The sequence below is a fragment of the Notolabrus celidotus genome, chromosome 4, assembly GCF_009762535.1.
Source record: "Notolabrus celidotus isolate fNotCel1 chromosome 4, fNotCel1.pri, whole genome shotgun sequence".
Taxonomy (NCBI): Eukaryota; Metazoa; Chordata; class Actinopteri; order Labriformes; family Labridae; genus Notolabrus; species Notolabrus celidotus.
Genome location: NC_048275.1, coordinates 28759263 through 28777909, shown reverse-complemented (window position 1 = coordinate 28777909; position 18647 = coordinate 28759263). Strand labels below are relative to the sequence as shown.

The following is an 18647-nucleotide window of genomic DNA, read 5'->3' as shown; positions in this document are numbered from 1 at the left end:
TAGGTCATAAATCCCGACTCCTCCATTATAACAGATAGAACAAGGGTCAAACTATAAAAATAAAATACGCATCAAATAATTATTTCTCAAACCTGCTTTCTTTCACGGCAATTAGTTCTTGTCATGCTGATTTATGTGCACATGCTATATTTTCTGATACATTAGTTATTTGATGTGTAAAAGATGATTGATTGACAGCTCTGCTGACAAATGTGGCTCCTGCAGTGTTCTTCTTTACATGATTAGAAGAGTAGAAGAGGAATGGTGAGAGAAAATGTAACAAACAATAAAATACCAAAGAGTCATTTAACTTTAAATAACTACGGGTGTCTGCCACAAATCAACACAAGAATCTGTTCTGCTGTGGACTGTGCCGACCTGAGGGATCTTTGATGTTTAATCAGTAAGTTAAATATGTGTTTAGGTTAGAGGAAGGGGTGTGAAATTAATCACACAGCTCCACTCGCCAGATTGTGTCTGTGCATGCCTTGGCTCTTCCAGAGAAATATGCCAGCACCCATCGAGGCAGACTTTTGGCAGCACATCTTGCAGTCTGAGGAGATGGAACCACGTTGTCTATTTAATATACAGTCAGTGGTGTTGATAAAGCAGCAACCTGCAGTGGTGATAAATGAAGCTGATGGAAAAAGTTCCAAAAACTGCATCACCCTGAGTGTCCACTTGAGCCTGGCTCCAAAAGTGAGTCATTCTCCATTGAGCCCTATATTATATTAGCCCCATACAAAGATGTGTAACTTAACAGCAGAAATAAATATGTTTACAGTCTGTTTATTTTTATATATCTCATCTGTATTGATCTTACCAAAACTTAAAGTTATGGGGCGTGGTTACCTTGAGTGACAGGTGGATACAGCATGCTGTCTGCCAGACATTAACACAGCCAAGTCAGTCTTCCTACCACACCTCTTCAGTTACTTTTTTTGGACAACCAACATGGCTTTCTATGGTTTATGTCGTTAAATGGCCACTGCTCAAACTCTTTAGATGAGAAAAATGATAAATTATTGTGTTGAAGTCGATGCACGAAGTAGCAAACACACTTGCGTTTTATGTATTTAAGATAAATATTTGTATCCGTCCCTGAGTGTATGGGACTCAGATTTTTTTGGTTTGAGCTAGGAAAGATTACGGATGGTAGTGAGGAGAAGACCAATGATTTTAAGTCACTTGGTATGTGTCAGTCAACCTCTCTCGGTACTCAAGTGAGTATGTCCAATAGATTTAAAAAACACTCTAAGCTTCTTTAGTCTGATAAATAAAGTAAAATAAAAACACAAGGAATCTCATTAAGTGAGACACATGAAGGTAAACTAACTCATTCACCAGATAATGAACCAGCTGATGGTGTTGAGTTAAGTTTTATAACCTGCTAGCCAACCTCTCATTCCCTTCAAGCTCCACCCCCTCCTCCAAATATAGTCACCTCTGGCTCAAGAAAAGCAGCATCTAGATACCAAATTAAGGCTTCACAGTGCCCAAGTCCAGTATTTGACATTGCCTCTCTAAATTGTTACTATGTTTGTTCCTTTTGCTTCAAAAATACATATATTTTTTAATATTTTTCCTGTTTTTGCTTTTTTTAAGCCTTTTTCATTTATCATTAATTGAGTTCTGGTTTCGTGGCACAGTATTTCCACTTGTTTTTCTCCCATTTTCAATAAAATACACACGTTGATGTATCCATTTCAAAGATTGCTCTCTGTGTGAATTTGTGTAGCCTGAGGAGGATGTGAAATTGAGGAAGGAAGTGACCGATGTGAAGAAGAATGCTGGGAAGGAAAAAAAAAAGCTCAGTTTGGCCATGAGTTACAGGACACACCCCTGGTCACACAGAGTTTAATGCAGATTAGTGAGTGTTTTCCAATTTCTCAGCAAGGAAAAAAGCAGAGTTCAAAGGTGGGATGTAAAAAATAACCCTTAGATTACAGAAAAACCACAGGGGCCCTGACCCATCTCCCTACCCCCATCCCATCCTGAACTGTCACACACTGGTATGCTGGTTGCATCACTGGGCTGCTGTATGGATTCCTGTTCTCATGCCTCACACTCTGCAGCTCAGAGGAGGGATGGGGTTTGTTTGTGCTGAGCTTCTTCCACAGTCAGACTGAGGCTGCAGGGCTGGAAGTAATAACTGCATGCATCACTGCCATTCTGCCCTTAATAGCACAGAGGCCACATGTATGCAGGTACAGCATGCCACAGAAGAGATGCAGTGGTTTCACACACTCTATACTTAACAATGTTTGTTTTGTGAAGTACAGACAACATAAATGGTTGCAGTGGTCAGATCAAATTATATAATTTACACATTTGTGGTTGCAAATATGTCTTCTCCAGGCAGAAACTGTTATGTTGTGTAATAGTTTCCCTGAAGTTATGACACAGAATCTCCAGTGTGTCAGATAACAGTGACCAGGATGATTTCTGTGACTGGGCTGCAAAAAAATGTGCACTCCCATTGTTGAATAAAAAGAAATAAACAATATCTCGCTCCCCACAGAGATTAAAACCCAGCTGAGCTCAGGTCAGTCAGGCTGAACAGCGCAGTCTGCCCTGAGCATATTTTCATGGAAGAGTAATCACCATATAGTAAAATAGCATTCTACTTTCATCTGGATTTGTCTGATTATCTAATTGCTGATTGGGGTGTCTATGACCATTACAGTATGTGTAATGACAAGCAGGCACAGCAGGGGCTAAAAGATGAAACCAATGTTGAGGTGCAAAATACTGCAATTCCTCTAGTGACCACTCGAGGTTAAGTCCAAAAGTGAGCCAATCCCCTTATAGCCACAAGTTTAAATGTCCAACTTTAAAGCCGCAGTATAGATGTTTATAGCCTTGACCAGGAACAGTTTGGTCACTATGACTCATTCCTCTTTTTGTATAACTCACCTGTTTGAATTTGATTTTTTGGTCAATGTCAGCAAAATAGGGGCATGGTCTCTTTGAGTGACAAGTGGGAGCTAGCTGTCTGCTAGGTCTCACTTCACCTACTTCAGTCAACTACCCGCATAATCGTTTAGCTATTTGTGAGTCAGCTATGTTCCAAGTGCTGTCATTATTTCCAAAAGGATCATTAGCTAGCTAATGGTGTAGTCACGGACTGCTGAAGGCTGAAGCAATCCACTGGAGCAATCTAAAACTTTTTGTAACTATTAGTCATTGAGGCTTCTGAAGTTAAGCTGCTAGTCTTGTTAGATATCTATTACTACTTACAAATACAGACTGGAAGACTTAAGATGACCTAAATTGATGTCATGACCACTTTTCAACTGTGATAACTGATCATAAAGCTTAATAACACTCTGAAACACCATAACAGAAAACCTGATTTGTCTTGGTAACAGAAAAAAAAGAGTTTCCTTATAACCAACTTCTTTTTAAGTCAATAAAATCCGTTATTTTCATTCAATGGCAGATCAACTTAAACAGAGCAAGAAATGAGTTATCATGCTTATTGGGTAATCTGCACGCCAACACGTTGAAAGAGGCCCCCTACTAGATAGATGAAATTAAATCTACTGTATTTCTCAAAGACATTTTATCTGGCGTTTAAAAATTGTGTTATATTGTGAGATGTCATCTTACCAGCCTGCAGCCAGATCCGTTCCAGCGTGGTCCAGATGTACATTGGTCCTTGGCGTCGAGTGGAGCTGAGGTCAGACACCTCGGAGAGCGCCGCTTCCAGACGAGAAGCTGCAACTGACGACGGGCTAGGCGAACCTGTGAAACCAAAAGGATAGATATGATACAAACTGTGTTAGTGTAGAACATTTGTAAACTTTGAAACCTAAAAACACTGCATAAGTAATTATTGTATCGTCAAATGTTTATTTTCCGAAAATAGGTACAAGCCTAGCTATTTAAGCCAATGCAGGAACTTTTTAACTTGTTATGAAACAGATACAAATTAAAAGTGATGCTTCTCCATGACCTATAAAAGAAAATGGGACTATCAGGGACATGACAGAAATGTTTTATTTTGTCATTTTGAATGCCTGTTACAGCTGTAAGGGTAGGTGTCAGACTATTGATTGACAGCACGCTGAAGAAACAGCCTTTCTGTGAGTTTTCAAAAGCAAATATTTACAGTGTGTGATATATCTGACTGTTGAAAGAGAGCAGGATGAGGTTCTTTTGTCAAAAATTGCTGTCTTGGCATAGGCAGGACAAAAATTAGCAGAGATATCAAATTATTCAGTGAGCTCCAGATATTAAAAGATAAACAACTTTTTGTACCAAAATATAAAAGACAGAACATTAAAAATCCATCCAAACCTTTTTATTAGCGATAAACTTCAAAAATAATCCAACAAAAAAAGAGCAAAGCTTTCTTTATCTGATCGCTTTAGGGTTTAGGATGGATGTGTAGGCCTGAATGAACAGACAGGTGATGCTGATGGAGGCACAGGTGTTGAGGTGAGTCACATCATTTATATTTAAACAGCACATCTGCCCTCCCACATACACACACAAGCAAACCACACACACATTTATCCTCTTTTTTTGTCGCAGGCAAACATGTTTTAATCCACAACAGGTCAAATGACAGGAGATCAGGGCTGACCTATACCTTCACCTCTCTCTGTGATATTTATCCCACAGTAGAGAAAAGAAGGATGTGTTCAATTTATAAATAATGTATTCAGCTTCATGTTTCAGTCCAAGTGTATAGCTCTCTGATATAAGAAATGATTAAACCCAAGAGAGATCAGACCTGTGGAGGCGTCCTGGAAGTCCGGCAGGGTGAGGTGGATAGAGGGTTTCCGGGCTCCGGGGCTGACCTCCACCCTCTCAGCCATCGGTATACTGCTGCTGTCATCTGTCTCACTGCAAAACACACACATGCATAGGCACACGCATGCACACACACACATGCTGTAAATACATGCAAAGTAAAACAAATTGGTAACAAATACTCAAAAATGCAACCATAGATGTACCCACTTTATCTACATTAATTAATTGAACAATATATAGCTGCTCTGTGTTTTTCTTCAGCCTCTTTCATTTCTAAACGTATTAAATACAGCTTGATAGGGGGTCTTTTGCTTTAATATGACCAAAGGTTCTGTCTTTATTTTAATTTCTGGATGCAGTCCCTTGTCTAGTTGTTGTTTTGTGCTGTTGAGGTAAGGGGGTGTTGTAGGAAGAGCAGAAAAGTCAATTCTGGGTTAAATAAACACAGGTAAGGTTGACTTGAATTTAAGTTACATAGTATATGTACATGTGTTTCGTAGAAGTTGCCCAAACCATAAACGTTTTCATAAATACGCCCCCGACTGAAACCGTCTTTCCCCATGTTAATGATTGTAACTCCATTGGTAGAAAGTAAATGTGAAATATGTCTGCATAAAATCAGCTAATTTAATCTTAAAAGTGTTAATGTTGCATATTTTTTTGCCAACCTGCCCATGGAGCTTTGTAAGCTCAAAACTGACACTAAAAAGGATCCTAAAGAGTCACATTTTGAAGTGTATAGCCACTAACTAATTTACTTGATTTGACTGGTTGGATTTGTGATGACAACAGAAAAGAGTAAGCAAGTGAAAACTTGCAAATATACATCAATGCATTCATGATATAATATACTCTATAAACACATGCATACAGACAATCCTCACAGAGCAGGTGAAGGAGAGTGCATCCATTACATGAATCAAGAGGTGTAATACAGGTGTTATGTGGCCTTTTTTATACCTGCATAGGATTCTGGCTGCAGCTTTCTGCACCAGCTGTAAGCAGTGTGTACAGACCTGGTTTATGACAATGTACAGGGAGTTGTAATAATCATGTACAAGGATATAGTTATACTACGACTATTACTACTTTACTTGAATGGTCTGGTCTGCTTTCAGTCCCGAGAGTCAGACTGAAACATGGTGAAGCAACATTTAGTCATTATGCACCACATGTCTGGAACAAACTCCCTGAAAGCTGTAGGTCCGCTCCAACTCTCACCTCTTTTAAATAAAAGATTAAGACTTTTTCATTCGACACTGCCTTCCTATCTTAGCTTATTTTAGCTCGATTTTAATGCACATTTTAATGTCATTTTTAATATATTCTAATTTTCCTTGTATTTTCTGTTTTATTATATTTGTCATTTTAATTATGTTGTTTTATGGTTGTCTGAATGTTACTAGTGCTTTTAATCTTTTAATGTAAAGCACATTGAGTTGCCCTCCTGTATAAAATGCGCTATACAAATAAAGTTGCCTTGCCTTGCCTTGAATCTGAGCTTGAAGAAGATGGATGTGACAGCTATGTTGATATTATTGTCAAGCAACTCTCAAGCACATATGAATATTGTATAATAGTAAAAAAAAAACATCTTATTGCTTTCCATAACCTCATAATACCAGGTGAAATGTGTGTAAATTGCCATGTTAACACTGTAACTGGACTCTGATACTAAATTAATTGACACACATCAGGTTCACACACACCTGGAGCGGCTGACGTCGTAGCGGATCTGCCAGCTCTGCAGCATCTCCTCACACGTCGGCAGGGCTGCAGCCGGGCCGAACAGAACCTCCTCAAGCTTCACTTTAGTAAACAGCAAGCTGGACAGAGACCACACAACACACATACACAAACATCACTCAGTGTATGCTGCTTGTTCACGTTTTGTTGCCACATCATGAAGACATTTACGAGTATTAAACACCAAAAAAAGAGTACCTGTGTCGACAATAAACTGTAAGCTGAAGGAGAGTTTAGCTGAACTCAAACTCAGTCAAACCAGTTCTTACATTAGCAACAGTGACAATATTATAAAAAGGTGGGGAAAATATTGATGTGAATTAGATGAAGCAGGATTTTTGTTAATTTTGTTCTTTTTCCCTGTACCCTTGGTTTGGTTTCCCTTGTGTTTTTTCTTTCAGATGCTGGGCGTGGTTTCTCAGTGCTGGAGCTCCTGACAGTCACACCTGTCCCAGCCTCTACCTTGAACCTTCAACCAGCCAGTACTAACTCAAGTTTCTGTGGAGGATAAAACCTTGTTTTACCCATCCTACTTATTCATTTGGTCTTCTTTTAGGTCCTGTGCAAACAGCGGAACAGTAGAGCTCTAAGAAAACTAAATCTTATTTGTGTGTTCTTTTTTAGGACTGTGCTGTATTTGTTTGTATTCGTTGTGAATTTTCTACCACTTATTTGGGAGAAAAATATTTCTATGATTGAAAACAACATGTCTAAGTCAGGTCAAATAAAGGACAACATGAAGTAAACATAAAACAAACTGTCCACATATCATATGATGAAACTAGGTTACATGATGTTGACGTGTGGCATGAATGTTAGACTAAAAGAGAAGCCAAGGTTGTTTCTTTATTCTCTTTCTCAAACATGTCTACATCTCGTGACCGTCTGGATATCATTGCAAACCTAAACTAAAGCAGAGAACGTAGAAAGATCACTTTAAAACAGTGTTACAAAAGTGCTGAATTCATCAACACGTAGCTAGTTTCATGCCAGTTTCTCTATGAAGAAGCACTCAGAGCTTCCCTTTATTTCATGAAACTAGACAAACAAGTAAGTTTCATTATTATTACTCTCATTATTAAACATGAACACAGTCATGTCCACGCATGCAGTGTTAATACTTACACATCTCACTGATGCTGCAAACTGATCCTCGAAAGGATCAATGGTTACAGAGAGCTGGTAAAGACAATCACCAACAAGATCTAAGTGTGTATGTGCAAGTGTGTATGTGTGCGGTGTGTGTGTTGAGTGGTAGATGAGTGGAGACCATAGAGTGTTTCCGCTCGGCCCTTTTAGTTGAAGACAACTGGTTAAGTGATGTGGGAGTCTCTGATGAGTGTGTGTGTGTTTGTTTGTGTGTGTATGTGTGTGCGTGTGTGTGTAGTAATTGCCAGAAGGAGCTCTCAGAGGATGCAGTCTGTCATGGGCATCACTCATCCATGAGAGTGAGAGCGGGAGAGCAAGAGAAAGAGAGAGACCATGATGTTCAGCATGTTGTTGAAGGCTCCTCCACTAATTCTGTGCTCTCCTGTCAGGGTGTGTGTGCGCAGTTTGTGTGTGCTGTGTGTGTGTGTGTGTGTGTGTGTGAGAGTGTGTGTAGGGGGTAAAAAGAGGGAGGAAAGAAAGGAATAATGAAAGGATGGATAAAGGGAGGCAGGGTGAGGATCAATAGCAGAGTGAGATGAGCTTGTGTCAGGGGAGAAAACTCGTTGAAAAGCAGCTCGTTACTGACTCACGGGTCGGTGGACCAATGGGGGGAGGGTGTGTGTGAGCCTATGCCTTAGCGTGCATGTGTGCGTGCGCGTCAGTGTGTGCGTGCGTGTGTGTGTGTGTGTGTGTGCAGGGTGTTAGGAGAAGATGGAGGGATGATGGAAAAGAGAAAATTGAAAGTGTGTGGGAGGATTGGAGTTGGATTTTCTGACGTGCAGATGACAAGTGCTGCTGAGGGACGTGATGTTAAGGATACGGCAGCCTGTCGGGTCCACAGGAGAGTGTGGGTGTGTGTGTGCGCGTGTGTGTGTGTGTGTGTGTAAAAGTGTGTCTCTAGGCTCCCTATTACCAGTGTGGCAGAGCATTTAGAAGCATTGAGATGGTGTTAAGCTATCCTTACGTTGAAATGTGACAGTGTGTGTAACATGGGTAAAGAGAGCTGACTTATCTTCCTGCGTATCCATGACAACATGCAGCAACAGAAGCCGACAGTTTTTTCTTGTTTTTAAAATTACCATAAATTCTAGTTTCATTCATAAATTCATTCAAATCACTTAGCTTTACCACTTTTATATTTGTACCTCCTGATGTTTCATACAACAAGAAGTTTAAAGAAACAAGAAACTGTCTCTAGATTTGGAATTGATTCAAGAGAAAGACACATTTTTTTAAATCCGGGCCTTTTCCTCTCTGCATATCTAGAGCTCTAAATTACTAAGAGAAGGGCACAAGTCACTTGCTGTCAAGTCTCAGGTCTCTGAGTTCAGGTCAAGTCCCACATGGTTTCAACAAATTTTGTTTATACACTAATTCTGCCATGTTGGCATCTCAGCTGCTTTTTTGGATTTTTGACTAAGGTGGCTAAACTGGGGCTCTGACTTTTGTAGCGTAGGCATGTATTATGTGTGCACACACAGGTAAACAGCTTGTATTTATCATTTATATCTGATGATTTTTATATTGACTACTAACATCTAAGTTTCATATATAAGTTATATCACTGCCCCGACAGTGGCAACATACAAGCTAGACTTTTTAGCTGAAATCTTTAAGGACCCAAAAAGAAGATTTTTGCCCGTTGAAACACATACAGCCAATAGCCAAAATAGTTGATTTTAACTGAAGTCCCACGTATGGAACGGCAAACAAGCACTCATAGTTTAGGACTTTTCCAAGCAGGGCACTCAAACTCACCCTGTCCTGCAGCTCTACTCTTTTACCTCACACAGCAGCAGTGTGTCCACTGTCTCCTTTCTTTATACCTGTCATTGTCTAATCGTTTCTCGTATATAGACTGCTCAGCAGGACGCCACAACCCGTGTTTTGAATGTTTTGTTATCACAACCGGTGATCAGGTGTGTGGATGAGGCCTGTTAATGATGATCCAAAACTTCAGGAACCAGTTGCACAACACTGTTCAAACAGCAAAATGAGAAGGTTTACATTTCCTATGAGACGTTAACCTCAACCATTTCATGAGAAGGAGGGACACACCAAAAGACATCTCTCTTTTCCTCTCTGATCCCCTGCAGAGCAGACCTATTATGAAATTGGAACATACATGGTGGGAGAATATCGTTCACTTCTTTACCGCAGATGATGGTCTTATGCAGATTAAGAATAAGAAACACTGTACTGTAGCTGCAGGTGATGTACTTGCCATAGTGTCATCTAGACTTTTTAGGATAAAAAATAAAAGATTGTGCACGAGCCCTTGAGCAGGTCCGACTCAAGTCTCAAGTCTTTGAGGAGGGTCCAAGTCAAGTCTGAAGCTTTGTTAGTGTGCGACTTAATTGAGACTCAAGTCTGAGACTCAAACTTAAGTCCTCATCTCTGCTAACAGTTATAAAATATTTAATAATTACTCCAGTTGATTAATTTCGACTGAAGCAGTGAAACAGGCTGTAATGACTGAAATGTATCCACTGCAGACTCATGTGCCTGATCAAAAATTGTACACTAAAAGCTTCTGTTTTTGTCACTGACAGGCTAAGGCTATTCCAAGTGTCGGACTACATTATGGAGTGAATTCCTACAGATTAAGAAAATGCTTTATTTTAGCCAAAAACAGCCAGTTCATTGCTCTCTAAAAATCCACCAGACCCCATTAACAAAAACTGTAATTTCACTGTAAATAATATAGGAGTTACTGGATCCTCTGCTGCCTGATTTACTAAATCTGTTTTTGTTTTTTTGTGTTGTGTCAAATTTAAATCAATGATTTCAACACAGAAATCATGCAATAACACTCTCCAACTTCAACCATTGGGTTCATGAGAGAGTTAAAGTTAAACAGAGGCAAAGAGGTGGAGTTGAGGCGAGCTTTCAGCCTACTAGCAAACAACAGCAAAGCACCCACCTGTCAGTCAACTCAGCTGTGCCCTTAATTATGCAAACAATGTATAACTCTCAGCCTTTAAATGGTCTTAACAGGTTTTAAAAGGTTCACCTCCACAAGCCAAACCTGCAAATTTGGCTTTAGAAATGAGCATTTCGACAAGGGATCTAAAAATTCTTAAAGTTTTTGCAGCCAGCCTCAAGTGGACACTCACAGCACAGGTTGCAGTTTTCTTCACTTCTGCATTGGCTTAATTTTTCAAGACCAGAGGTTGCTGTTTCAAGAACACCAACAAGCTAACCAATGGAGACAGCAGCAGACCAACAACTCCAGTGTTCTGCCCTGTATCCTTTCTGCTTTTGTCAGTAGTCTGTCTATAAGAAAAAGCCACTGAGGGCTCATTTTGATCCATTTTTAATTTAGAATCAGAATCATAAAACCTCTATAACAACCATATGATAACAGGAAGACATCATATTTAACAGCCCTCTAATACAACTTTACTTTACATTATTCACGAGTCACATGTATACATGGTTGTCTTTACAAAGTGACTTCACAGTATAGAGAAAATCCAGCTGATCTCAGCCGTCTAAAGACAGAGTATTTTCCAGCTTATTATTCACCACCTGATCACAGCCAGTGTTTCCCTGCAGCTCAAGAAAAGGTAGATTTCATCAAGATTACAGCACTCAAACTACATGCCAGGTTACAAAGGCTGTCATTTCAGCCTCCTGGGAGAACGCTGTGTGTGTGTTAGTGTATGAGGATGTAAGCAGTGTGTTTGCAGAGTGTGTGAGGCCGCATGGCTGTGAGTAGTGCTGCACAGTGTAAACGTTGTTGCCGGCTGAGAGCGGTGAGCGCCGGTGTAAAGTCAGTATAAAAATAGCTAATAATGTTCCTCTGAAAAAGTGGCTCAGCTACAGTATTACTCACTCTGCACTCCCACAGATCAGAGTGTGTGTTCTCTCCAGGCACACACACGTGCACACATCATACTCCTCGATATGTGTGTGTGTGTGTGTGTATGTGAGTGTATACATACATCAGTACATGCATACAGATTAACACACATGCCTGTGCAGACATGCAGAAGCAAGGCATGCATGTGCACGCTAACACACAAAAACATGCATGCACACACTTCTCATGCTGCAACATCCCGTTAGATGAATAGCAGAATCAAAGGCACCACCCCCTCTCGCCTTAGCTCTCTCAATCTGTAACAGAATCCCATTTCACATTGAAATGCATGCCTGTTTACTGGGTGATTAAAATTTCAAAGAAAACGGAGAAATGGATACGGAGAGATAAAAAAAAGGAGAGAGAGAAAGGAGGAGGAGGATGGAGATGGAGGAGGATGTGGGGGAGAGAGGGAGGACTTCGGAGTGCTATAGCGAGCTGACAGTTTGCTGTGGTGCAGAGAGGCAGTGGCTAACAAGCATCACACACATGCATGCACACACACACACCCACTCACATGGACACACAAACATGCATGTGCCAGATTAGGATCTTCTACACATGTAGATCCACATCCCCCCACCCCCATAACACACACACACACACACACACACACACACACACACACACACACACACACACACACACACACACACACACACACACACACACACAAATGCCGAGCAACATGTCTGATACATGCTTTGATGTGTGATGCTCGCTGCAAAGCAAAATGATATTCAATGAGCTCGTTACAGAGAAAACACAAGTTTATCTCCCTTACTCTGTAGCCAAGCAGCTCCTGAGTATATCAATACATTCTGGTGGCATTGGGATTATATTTCACGTGCATACTCCAGGTTTGAGTTGCATTGAGGCCTAATGTTGGCAAACAAAGCCTGTATTAAAAACTGCCTTCAGTTTCAATGATGCATTATGTCCAGTGCGTCTTATCTCATCTCTCATTCTTCTTTCTCTGCATGTCAACAATCATCATTGTCGACTGATATTATCAGGCTGATACGAGGCTTTCACAAATATACCCTAACACTGTGTGATTATACATCTGAGTATGAGATAAATAACATTATTTTTCTCAGATTGAAGATGTTCATGTTCACAGTATATTCTGGTCTGGTTATCTAGAGTATTTGGATCGTAATGTTAACATTTCTGTTCAACACTTGCCTCCAACCTGGTGACTGAATCAGCCAATGAGCCTGTAAGCTTCATTGACACAGACAACCAGAGGACATGTTATGGAGGATAAATGTGCTGGTTCCTCTGTACATCGTCAAAGTCCTCATAAATCCATTGTTATGGGGACATGTTGTTCAACTCCTTTCCTGTTCACGCCACACTTCAACTTTACAAGAACACAACTGCACATCAGGCCAACTCGGTCACACCTTTCTTGGTAGCTGAGAATGTCCTGTGCTCTGTTACGGAGGACATCATTTCTTTATATCAACTCACAATAAAGCTACAGTCAAGTGGAGGTACAGTAATAGTTTATTTTGGCAATCGCTTGGCTAATGCTAACTGACCTACTCAGTTAGTGTGTTTCACAAATTTCCACTTAATTCATAAAGTTTCGCCAGAGTGCTGTTTGACACAAGTGCTTCAGATGTAGCAAGCATTATCTTGACGCACTCACAAAGCAGCCAAGATGAAAAAGTTTAAGATATAGCAAATTATCTTAAACTGATATTAATAGACACATCTGAACTGTGCACAAACACACTGGAGCCCACAATTAGACATTTGAGGTTCCCTTGCTGTTGTTCTGACTGAAAATCACCAGCCTTCATTGAAGTTGATTTGTGGAAAACAGAGCCATAAAAGTTGTGCATGCTGATATGTCCTTTACACAACTGTGGGCAATGTTTGCTGTGTCGTGCATTGGAGTTGAGAACATTATTGAAAATTTGTGAGGGATTTTTCTGCACATTTAAATTACAAAATGCTATGGTGGACCGTCCTCAGTATTTGGTCAAAGTGACAGACATACATTAGATTTTTCCCCCATTGTTCAAACATTCTGTCAAAGATGGGAAATATTCAAATAACAGGGCCTCTGGTGTCGGACCAGCTGGGCTCTAAGTGGACCAGGCTGGGTCATACTGAGGCTAAGACATCAGGTCTGGGCAGAAATCTAATGTAAGTCTGCCACCTTTTAGTTGATGCAGTTCCATCATACAGTGCCTTGTCTGACGAGTAGAGTTTTATTTAGTGAATTAATTATTAGACACAAGATCAATAAATCTGTTCTACCATTAATGGACTATTAGTAAATATTGAGTCAGTAAACTATCCTCCTCTCTGCCTCCTTGTCTCTCTCCCTCCTTGTCTCTCTGCCTCCTTGTCTCTCTCCCTCCTTGTCTCTCTCCCTCCTAGTCTATCTCCCTCCTTGTCTCTCTCCCTCCCTCTCTGCTCCATAACAACAGTTTGGGAACAACAACTGATGCTGCCTGCTCTACCCATATGACCTCATGGTTACCGGGGCGATGGGGATTCCTGGCGCAGAGAGTGATGTGATTGGCCGAGCCCGAAAAAGAGCTCTTAAATGGGTCAAAGCAGTCAAGTGTCTCTATGGAGGGTGTATGTGTGTGTGTGTGTGTGTGTGTGTGTGTGTGTGTGTGTGTGTGTGTGTGTGTGTGTGTGTGACTGTGTGTTCAGAGAAAGAGAGAGAGATGATTTCCTCTCTGTACATACAGCAGTGATGAGTGAAGCCGGTGTAATTATAAAACCATCGTCTGTCCTCCATCCACCCACTCTGTCTCTGTGATTCCTTCCCTTCACTGTTTCATCAGTTCTCTTGTTTTTCTTCCTTTCCTCTCCCTCCTGATGTATGGATGCACCCCGTCTGTCTATGCTGGGACCGTGGAGGCCAACACTGACCCCACATGGCTGCATTATGAAATGCTTTGCTGGGCTTTGCAACTGATAGAAAACACATCAGAAAGATGATGCAACATCCTCACATAACATGGTTAGAAAGAAGAAACTGGGCTGCATTGTTAACATTGATTCTCTGATGATACAATGGAGCTTCCAGCTCTCTTAATGAGCCTGTTATGGGTTTTTTAAGGAGGGCTGACTGAAATCCTTCCTGAGAGATAATGAGAGCATCTTTAAACCATAACTTTCGCTACTGCTGCCTTAAGGGGGACTTCCTGTATTTTTAAACCTTGGCCCTATTTTTTACAAGTTTTGGCGTGCAGATGACTCATAAATGCAAAAGTTTTGGGATTGCTCTGATAGGTTGTTTTTGCCTGCAGCAGTGTAACAGGCTGTAATGGCTGCAGCTTAATCCTTATGGGCAAATGGGCCTGATCAAAGTCAACTAAAAGTCCACTAAAAGCCCTTGATTTGTCACTGACAGGGTCAGATTGTTACTCTATGTGTGTTTTTGTTAGAGAAAAGGATGATTTTTCTTAACCAGAAAAAAAACAAGTTTCTTAACTCTCTTCAAAGCCACCAAACTCCAAAAAAGTGTTATCTCACTTTAAAGAAACATGTGAGCTGTTTGTCTATCTCTGCCTTGACTCCTTATTTTGCTTTTGTCATAATATTCCAACTACAACTCAAACACAATATTTATGTTACACACAATAATTGATAAAGGTGGTGGTACAACAGCAGTTCCTTTATTTCGTCTGGTAGAATTACTGTTTTGTAAGCAACAGTCTGGTGGCTTGTATAAGAGTGGTGAAACGTCATCTTTTGGTAACCAGTTAAACCAGTTTAACCAGTTTAACCAGTTTAATCAGTTTAATCAGACACAGACGACACACAACTTTATGTCCATTTTGTAGATTAAATTACTGCCAAAGCGCACCGGGCTACGAGATTTCATCTGTCTGCTGTGCTTGTTTACGTCCAGGTAGTAGAGCATTACAACATTATGGGAGTAGCCATTTATGGGAGCTACAGCCCTGGCTAGTGATGGATGACTCTGTTGCAGCCTAGACAAAACACATAGCCACAGTTTCAGGCTTACAATAACAAAATAATAATAATTAGTTTAACAGTATAGTAATTATGGCCCTGACTAGAGAGAGTGAGGACATTTAAGCCTTTAATCAACTGAACGTGCAAACCCACACTAGCTCGTAGTAAAAAACAGCAATATCAGATGATTTCTTCTCTGAGACATGCAAAAGAGGCAAACAAAATTTTAAGAAATTAAAATCCTGCTTTAACCTGAAATGACGTCCTTATATTTCATGTATTTTGCTGTGAAGGACCTTACTCATGTGGACAATCTTGGACAAATAGGACCTTGAAGATTTAAAAAAAGAAAAGCTCTACTGCTGAGCAGCCCAGCTTCTCTTCTTTCTTCCTTCTCTACTTTTTTCTATAAATGGATTTAATGTCATACGATGTCAAACATTTCATCTCTGTCATAGTGCCCCTGTCTGTCTTTAGTTGTCTGGATGTTTTTTGTGTGATTTTTATATAAAAAAAAAATAATAATGTATTAACCTGTGAGACAGATTTTGTGAAATCGTTGTGACAGTTCTTCAGATCACAACCAGCAGCCAAAAGGTCAAAGGTTTGATCCAAAAGTAGACGTCTGATTTCTTCTCGGCTACACAGTGACAATCACAGTGTCAGTTTCTGATGTTTGAACCTGAGTGAAGCAGCAGGCAGGTGTTAAATTCAGCAAATGTTTCATTTCTCTGAGGAGAGCAGCACTCGGCTTGGGTCAGTGCTGCAGTGTTAAAAGGGTAAGAGTGAACCAGGGGCAGAGGAACCGCAATGCAGGCCTCCCCTCCAGCACGTCTAAATAAGGCTTCAAGTGCATTCAAGTGTGTGAGTGTGAGTGTGAGTGTGAGTGTGTGTGTGTGTGTGTGTGTGTGTGTGTGTGTGTGTGTGTGTGTGTGTGTGTGTGTGTGTAAGTAAAGCAAAGACACCCAATCCCTGTGGAGAGGACTGGTGTTAGGACCGGGTCTCTCTGCACCACTTACTTCAGCTTCTCTTACTCATAAATAAAAAAAAACTCACACAACAAAAGTCTAGAAAGTGTGATCTGCACAACTATTGATCAATTGGGTTTTCATCCTCATTTCACCTACACTTCCATCAACATTTTCCTGTGTGAGTGGGCTGTGTTAGTGGGCTTTACTTGAAGTTGCCAGGGTGCTGGCTCAGGGCCAGGTTCAGGGTGTCCAGAGCATGACGGTGGTGTTTCTGGGCGCTCAGCAGCAGGGTCAGCAGGTGGAGTGAGTGGACGTCATCCCCACGCAGAGACAAAGCTGCCTGCAGGGGTTCCAGGGCTGCCGATACCTGCCAGACACAGCTCAGGTAAAACTTACAACATGCTTTGTTTTTAAATGAGAAAACATGAAATCTTTTCCATCAACTTACCTGGCGCACGAGAGCCAGCTGCAGAGACAGGTACATGGCGATCTGAGCGTCCTGAAGGTCTAATGAGTGAGCCCTGTGCAGGAGTGAGAGAGAGAGCACCTGCTGGGTTATACCATGTTAGCAAGCATCCAAATATTGTGAGCATTACACACTCCAAAAACCTGAAAGCCTGTGCTATGAAATAGGTTTACAGCCATACAAGCGTCTTTGTACTTCTATGAAGTATAGAGACGCTAATTTTAAGACACATAGACATGGCAACAATATTAGCTTTTTGAGGCTTTAAAACTATATTCTAAAGTTAAAGGAGTGCCAGAAGGAAATAAAAGATCTGAAGAAGAATGAGAAAATACATTTGAAGGTGTAAAAAAATATAAGCATGATGATGAGTTATCATTTTTTTATAAATATATTTTTCTTAATGTATAAATGTAATTTGCTCTCTTTCTGTCCCCAATATTTATTGTTTCATCACATTATTTTTCAGTTAATTTTTTTATCTCTATATTAAAACACTTAAACTTAAATCATGTATTCTTTTACTGACCCTTTTAATGTTTATGGCAGTTCTATCAATTAATATCAGCCCAAGTTGAATATTTCATTCATATCAACAGCCCACCAAGTACACTTTTTAGTTTAAATTATTTTGATTGTCTAACGATATGCTATGCACAACAAGCTATGATACACTAGGTTCAGATATGCACTTTTACAAATATTTAATGTGTCAATTTATAATAGCTGAAAACTAAATGCTACATAAGGGGATGGTATGAGCAAAAAAACAAACACAATCACACAAACGCCTGTGATGGATAATTAAAGGGCAGAAACTTACTTGGTCAAAGCTTGCAGTGCTCGTTTGTTGAACTCATTACGATCAGCTTTTAAGGTGGCTGCAGAGAGACAAAGACATAATATTAACTCAGCACTGTTTCAGCATTTAGCCATGAGACGAAGTCCTAAGATCAAAACTATACAAGAAAAAGAATGAAAAGACTGATATCTCTCATGTTTACTATGTAGGACATCATTAGTTTAGCTCAGCTTAGCATAAAGGGAGGAAACACAGATCAGAGCTAGCCTGGTTTTGTGTAAAGGTATTTCTCCTGAATTTTGGGTTTCTTTTTCTGCTTACATTGAAGTAGAAGAATAAACAATATAAATGTATTCCCTCGTATGGAGATATCTCTTTATAAACATCTCACAAAGACTATTATGTTATTTCAGTCATCAGTATTTTGTCTTGAAGTTGGTTAATGTGTTCTTACCATCAGATGCCTGCAGACTGCAGCTGAGTCCCAGAGCCAGGTATGCTCTTGGTAAAAACTCTGCGGCTTCTTCCCCCATTGATATCACACTCTGTGACAGGGCTGCTGCCTCCTCGAACTGCACACACACACAAATAGACAAACACACACACACACACACACACACACACACACACACACACACACACACACACACACACACACACACACACACACAGACACACACAAAAACACACGCACACAAACTCATTTCATCATCCCTCACAGATTTCAGTTAGTTGACTTATAGATGTCTGGAGCTTAATTCAGAGGTGCTTTGAACCTACATTCATTCAATTGTACAGCAGGGGGCGTTCGACTGGTTGCAAATAAAAAATCATCTGCATTCATAGAAGTCAGTGAGAAAATAGGCCTACTTTTCAGTTGATTTGTTACCTCAGTAAACAATTTACTGATGAGTTTATGGTCTCAATCTC

At 40.3% G+C, this 18647-nt stretch overlaps 1 protein-coding gene across 1 annotated transcript in view; it reads right to left on the bottom strand.

Moving 5' to 3' along the window:
* ttc7a (tetratricopeptide repeat domain 7A) overlaps positions 1 to 18647 on the bottom strand; it is a 64574-nt gene that overhangs the window by 19951 nt on the left and 25976 nt on the right. Inside the window, exons 13-19 of the mRNA XM_034681587.1 lie at positions 18172 to 18289; positions 17739 to 17796; positions 16898 to 16970; positions 16656 to 16816; positions 6474 to 6590; positions 4742 to 4854; positions 3613 to 3747 (exon numbers count right to left, since the gene is read on the bottom strand). Of these exons, the coding sequence (XP_034537478.1) occupies positions 3613 to 3747; positions 4742 to 4854; positions 6474 to 6590; positions 16656 to 16816; positions 16898 to 16970; positions 17739 to 17796; positions 18172 to 18289 (775 nt within the window). The remainder of the gene's footprint in view (positions 1 to 3612; positions 3748 to 4741; positions 4855 to 6473; positions 6591 to 16655; positions 16817 to 16897; positions 16971 to 17738; positions 17797 to 18171; positions 18290 to 18647) is intronic.